This window comes from Sinocyclocheilus rhinocerous, unplaced genomic scaffold, assembly GCF_001515625.1.
Source record: "Sinocyclocheilus rhinocerous isolate Xijiao unplaced genomic scaffold, SAMN03320098_v1.1 scaffold2835, whole genome shotgun sequence".
Lineage (NCBI taxonomy): Eukaryota > Metazoa > Chordata > Actinopteri > Cypriniformes > Cyprinidae > Sinocyclocheilus > Sinocyclocheilus rhinocerous.
The window spans coordinates 49,898-56,159 of record NW_015664204.1 but is presented as its reverse complement, the minus strand read 5'-3'; the positions used below and the strand labels follow the sequence as shown (position 1 = coordinate 56,159).

At 45.8% G+C, this 6,262-nt stretch overlaps 1 protein-coding gene across 2 annotated transcripts in view; it reads left to right on the top strand.

Moving 5' to 3' along the window:
- The window catches only part of LOC107729941 (NEDD4-like E3 ubiquitin-protein ligase WWP1), a 32,388-nt gene that overhangs the window by 3,823 nt on the left and 22,303 nt on the right, over window positions 1-6,262 (top strand). The window contains exons 2-10 of one of the 2 annotated variants that reach the window (XM_016540677.1): window positions 689-745; window positions 1,558-1,615; window positions 1,690-1,828; window positions 2,240-2,364; window positions 2,486-2,626; window positions 2,717-2,783; window positions 2,894-3,075; window positions 3,214-3,469; window positions 6,079-6,174. In XM_016540677.1, the coding sequence (XP_016396163.1) occupies window positions 1,561-1,615; window positions 1,690-1,828; window positions 2,240-2,364; window positions 2,486-2,626; window positions 2,717-2,783; window positions 2,894-3,075; window positions 3,214-3,469; window positions 6,079-6,174 (1,061 nt within the window). In that variant the 5' untranslated portion in view covers window positions 689-745; window positions 1,558-1,560. Of the gene's footprint in view, window positions 1-688; window positions 746-1,522; window positions 1,616-1,689; window positions 1,829-2,239; window positions 2,365-2,485; window positions 2,627-2,716; window positions 2,784-2,893; window positions 3,076-3,213; window positions 3,470-6,078; window positions 6,175-6,262 lie in introns of both variants that reach the window. The other variant, XM_016540678.1, reaches the window with a different exon arrangement.

Genomic DNA, 6,262 nt, shown 5'->3' with positions numbered 1-6,262 from the left:
CGTCTGTCTGTCTGTCTTTCTGTCTGTCTGTCTATCTATCTATCTATCTATCTATCGTCTGTCCATCTGTCTGTCTCTCATCTGTCCCTCATCTGTCCTTCATCTGTCCCTAATCTGTCCTTCGTCTGTCTGTCTCTCATCTGTCCCTCGTCTGTCCGTCTGTCTGTCTCTCATCTGTCCCTCATCTGTCCTTCATCTGTCCGTCTGTCTGTCTCTCATCTGTCCCTCATCTGTCCGTCGTCTGTCCCTCATCTGTCCTTCATCTGTCCCTAATCTGTCCTTCATCTGTCCGTCTGTCTGTCTCTCATCTGTCCCTCATCTGTCCTTCATCTGTTCGTCTGTCTGTCTCTCATCTGTCCTTCATCTGTCTGTCTGTCTCTCATCTGTCCTTCTGTCCCCCATCTGTCCGTCTTCTGTCCTTCATCTGTCCTTCATCTGTCTGTCTGTCTCTCATCTGTCCTTCATCTGTTCGTCTGTCTGTCTCTCATCTGTCCTTCATCTGTCCGTCTGTCTCTCATCTGTCCCTCATCTGTCCGTCGTCGGTCCTTCATCTGTCCGTCTGTCTCTCATCTGTCCTCCATCTGTCCGTCTGTCTGTCTCTCATGGATGAACTGCTGGTTAAGATGATTAAAGCTGTGATTGGAGCAGGTCTTCATGAATGTGCTGATGTGGATCTCTTGTGTTGCAGTGAATCATGGCTCACAGTGAAGGCTGAAGAATCACAGGCGTCTCACGCACAGCTATTGTGAGTTGATCATATTTCATCAGTTTTTTACTCTGACGAGGTGCTGATAGGTTAGTTAGATGTCAATCCTTTAACAGGGGTAATGCCTACAGTATTATATTTCATAATGTTTCCTGAGGTTCAATTTTCTACTCTGATTTTATTCCTCTGATTTAAACACTTCATGTGTCTTTTGAGACTTTTACTACATTTTTACTATTACAGCTGCCAAGATTAAGTAATGGTGAAAAGTGTTGATTATAACATTATATTTTTATCTACACTTGTGAATAACAGGAGTGAAATAATTTCTCTGAATCTGTAGATCCAGCGTTTGTTCTTCAGTTTGGTTTGTCCTCCACAGGAGCAGCTCAGCTCACTCGTCTTTACAAACCGCTCGTCAGTCTGTGGAGGTTTTGCCGCATAAATCTAGACATCCAGAATCATTGGAGATGTCAAATGCAGTCGGCAGCGGTTGTACTGGGAAGCTGTGGTTAACTAACTAATCCCATTTACCGTAGCTGTACGTTCGTTTTCTGTGGAAACTCTGAACTCAATTTGAAGAAAATTGTTCTTGTTCACTGGTTTTGTGGGCATGAACAAACTATTCATTTAAAAAGATAAAATGCTCTTTTGATTCAACTAAAAGCATGGACGTTTTATACGAAATATTAATTTAATTGTGCAGCGCTGAAGCGAATAGAAAACTCTTACTGACTTTTAGACTCTGTTTGAAGCTCAAACGATATTAGCGACAACTTCGTCGTGGGCCAGTGAGTTGAGCGTGTGTTCATTCAGGTCCTGTAGTTGATGGCGTGTGTCGTGTGTTTGAGGTCATGGCCACGGGCTCCTCCAGAAGCGACAGAGAACGCTCTCAGCTGCACGCCGTCGGTAAGACAACACAACAGGAACAGGAAGTGACACGTTTTCTTCAGATGCTGAGTGTGTGTCGTGTTATGTGTCAGTTTCATGTGCCAAACTCAAGAGGAAGAAGAACTGGTTCGGAACGGCCATCTATGTGGAAGTGACATCAGAGGGGGAGAGCAAGAAAACCGCCAAATCCCACAGTTCATCCAGCCCCAAATGGGAGGAACGTCTGACGCTGTGAGTCACTCGTACACAGCTGTGATGATGTGCAGTTCTGTTCATGACGGTCCAGGGCTAGTGGCATAAACTGCTTAGTCTAGTCTTATCTAATGAATAAATGACTTTTTCGTTAAGGCTGGTCATAACTTTAAATCTGTTGCATGAAAAAGTAGGACTGGTGAGTTTTTGGCTAACCGCTAGTTGGGTCATTACATGCTGACTGTGTTGATGTAACCGCTCCAGCTGTTCACTTAGTGATAGTCAGAAACACAATCTGCTAATTGACTGATGCTCTCCGTTGCAGCTTTTTAATCACGTAATCAGAGTGTTCTCACCAGTGCAACAGAGACAAAATAAGCAAGTGATCTGCCGTGCTCAGCTGTTTAGTTTTGGACTCTGACGCGCCTCTGAATCTGTGTGTCGCCGCAGGAGTATAACGCCACACTCGCAGCTGGATTTCAGAGTCTGGAGTCATCACACGCTGAAGGCCGACGTGCTGCTGGGCAAAGCCTCGCTGGATGTTAGCGGGACGCTCCGGAAACACGACGGCAAACGTACGTCTGTCTGCGAGTTACACATTATTGAACAGATGGTGACGGTTTGTGCTGTCTAACAGGAAGAGCACCAGCAGACAGTGACAGTAGAGATGGTGAGTGTTGTGTGTTGTTGTTTCAGTGGAGAATGTGCGCGAGGTGTTGACGCTGACCGTGGACGGTAAGAACGGAGTCGTGTCCACCGGTGAACTCACAGTCTTCCTGGACGGACTCTCGTTCGACCCGCAGCACATGCACAATGGAAACCCAACCACTGCGAGCAGTAAGAGCACCTGCACGTTCCTAACCCTAATCTGACCTCTGACCTCCAGCGCTCCAGCTGTCTGTGACCTGTCTGTCTGTCTGTCTCCAGAAGTCCATCAGAATGGAGATGCTTTTCATGAGAACCCAGACGAGAGTTCTGCGAGGACACAGAGCAGGTGGGAATCTGCAGGTGTTTTAAAGTTCCTGGGTGGCAAGTGTTTCTATCATTAGGGAATTAAATATACGGTTGGCTTAATTGTGCACGGTTACTAACATGATTCTGCAGATCTGTGAACGACTCAGACGGACTGGAGAATGAAGCTCCGCCCACCTCATCTGCCAACTGCGAGCTAGGCCCCTCCCTCCTCCTCAATGGAGACAGAGACTCCTCCCCTTCACACCAAACTCCCAGTCCAAAGGCCACGCCCCCTCTGCAGCCCGCTGGCAGTGACGCGATCAGCACCGCCGGTGAGAGAAATAATATTTCAAAATAAACCAGATGGATGATTGTAGCAGGCTGATCAATGTTCCTCAGCTTGTGTGGGAGTGTTTGTTCTGATCTGATGTTTAGCACACATGCAGGATGAGTCTGTCTGTCTCTGTCAGTGAACGGCGAGGGTTGTGAGATGTCGTCAGCGGGTGATGACGACGCCGCAGCTGCTGATGTTTCCTGCAGTACTTCCTCTCTTGCTGCTGCCTCATCACCACCACCCTCCTCTTCCTCATCTGCAGCGGCCACCACACAGACCACTGCTGCCTCCAGCTCCAACCCTAACCCAAGCCTCACCAGCTGCAGCCCGTCTGACGGAGGAAAACCACAACAGCAGCCGCCTCCAGCCGGGCCAGAACCACTGCCACCCGGGTCAGACTCTCTCTCTCTCACACACACACACACACACTCTCTCTCTCTCTCTCTCTCTCTCTCTCTCTCTCTCTCTCTCTCTCTCTCTCTCTCTCTCTCTCTCTCTCTCTCTCTCTCTCTCTCTCTCTCTCTCTCTCTCTCTCTCTCTCTCTCTCTCTCTCTCTCTCTCTCTCTCTCTCTCTCTCTCTCTCTCTCTCTCTCTCTCTCTCTCTCTCTCTCTCTCTCTCTCTCTCTCTCTCTCTCTCTCTCTCTCTCTCTCTCTCTCTCTCTCTCTCTCTCTCTCTCTCTCTCTCTCTCTCTCTCTCTCTCTCTCTCTCTCTCTCTCTCTCTCTCTCTCTCTCTCTCTCTCTCTCTCTCTCTCTCTCTCTCTCTCTCTCTCTCTCTCTCTCTCTCTCTCTCTCTCTCTCTCTCTCTCTCTCTCTCTCTCTCTCTCTCTCTCTCTCTCTCTCTCTCTCTCTCTCTCTCTCTCTCTCTCTCTCTCTCTCTCTCTCTCTCTCTCTCTCTCTCTCTCTCTCTCTCTCTCTCTCTCTCTCTCTCTCTCTCTCTCTCTCTCTCTCTCTCTCTCTCTCTCTCTCTCTCTCTCTCTCTCTCTCTCTCTCTCTCTCTCTCTCTCTCTCTCTCTCTCTCTCTCTCTCTCTCTCTCTCTCTCTCTCTCTCTCTCTCTCTCTCTCTCTCTCTCTCTCTCTCTCTCTCTCTCTCTCTCTCTCTCTCTCTCTCTCTCTCTCTCTCTCTCTCTCTCTCTCTCTCTCTCTCTCTCTCTCTCTCTCTCTCTCTCTCTCTCTCTCTCTCTCTCTCTCTCTCTCTCTCTCTCTCTCTCTCTCTCTCTCTCTCTCTCTCTCTCTCTCTCTCTCTCTCTCTCTCTCTCTCTCTCTCTCTCTCTCTCTCTCTCTCTCTCTCTCTCTCTCTCTCTCTCTCTCTCTCTCTCTCTCTCTCTCTCTCTCTCTCTCTCTCTCTCTCTCTCTCTCTCTCTCTCTCTCTCTCTCTCTCTCTCTCTCTCTCTCTCTCTCTCTCTCTCTCTCTCTCTCTCTCTCTCTCTCTCTCTCTCTCTCTCTCTCTCTCTCTCTCTCTCTCTCTCTCTCTCTCTCTCTCTCTCTCTCTCTCTCTCTCTCTCTCTCTCTCTCTCTCTCTCTCTCTCTCTCTCTCTCTCTCTCTCTCACACACACACACACACACACATACATACATACATACACTAGGGATGTGCATCTCATAACTGAGGCCGATACGATACGCATCTCGATGCATAGCCAAAGATATGATACATTATAAGATGCATATGAAGCAGCTACTGATGCGATATGATACGATTCACCCCTGTTACGATGCAGTGCGATCCGATTTAACATAATGCGATTCAATGCAATATGATGCAATAGAAAAAATATGATCGCTTTTATTACATTGGTTCAGGCAGACAGCAAATCATTAATTAACTTTAGTGTCCTCTGACTTCTAACGCCTCGATGTCTGTTTCATGAAACTAGTTTACCAAATAAGTCAGGCTTATTTCAGTTAGTCTGACTCATTGTCACATGATTAGGTTCCATAAAGCAAATTTAACAAAGATCAAGCTCAGTCACTGTGATAACTCATGCTGGAAACTAACCTGGTCAGGAGCAGGCTAACTGCGCTCCTCTAACACTGACCAACAGGAACGCATTGATATCACACACTATTCTAGCCATGCAGCCTTTCTCTCTGCTTATATGACAGCTGTACCCATTATAACAGAACAATACAATATAAAATTGCTCTTTAAAGCATTAAAATCACTAAATTAAAAATGAAAATAAATTAAGAAAAATACTACATTTTAACTGCTATATGATTAAGAAATGTAAGCTTACATTTTATTTACCCATTACAATAGTCCCTTTACAGTTACCACTATCATAAAAATACACTTATATGTAGGTTTAAAACTCTACAAAAGGCACATTTAATGTCCAACAACGAATATTTTAGCGAAATGCATATTTTACTCAGAATCATTGTGCTATTACTCTATTCCGCTCCGTCAGCGCTCGTTCACTCGCCTGCTCCTGACAGCAAAATGGATTTGTTAGCATGACTTTCTAACATTTACAGATGAAAAATATACCCGTGACATGCCAGTTATGCACTGAGGAAAACACAACGTCTCAAATGCATTAAACAGCACAGATATATTCACTGTTTGCATTGGTGGATCGATTGATCCATGATCGACATTAAGGACTTTAATCCCTGCTTTTCCTCTGTCTCTGTAGTGTTGTGATGCAGCAGCGGTGATGAGAGAGCGCGCTTGAGAAACAGTTTAGAGAGGAGAAATCAACCTACATATAAAGTATTGGTCACAGATTATTGGTCACGTTCTAAACAATAAAAGTATAATGCATCCACTAGTAATTATATATAAATAAATCGTTTTTTACCGATGCAAATATGTTAGAAATAATGCATTACAATACAAATGCCAACTTGTATGCTTTGCACACTTTTTAAATCGATGCATCGCAACGTCAACTTTTTCTGTGAATCTGTGAATCTAACCATCCCTAACACACACACACACACACACACACATGCATGTGTTACGCTGTAATCTGAGTGAGTGTGTGTTTTCTCAGGTGGGAGCAGAGGAAGGATCCTCACGGCAGAACGTACTACGTTGATCACAACACAAAAACAACCACCTGGGAGCGACCGCAGCCCTTACCAATGGGGTGAGTCACACACACACACTCTCATACACACACACACACTCTCATACACACACACACACACACACACTCTCTCACACACACACACACA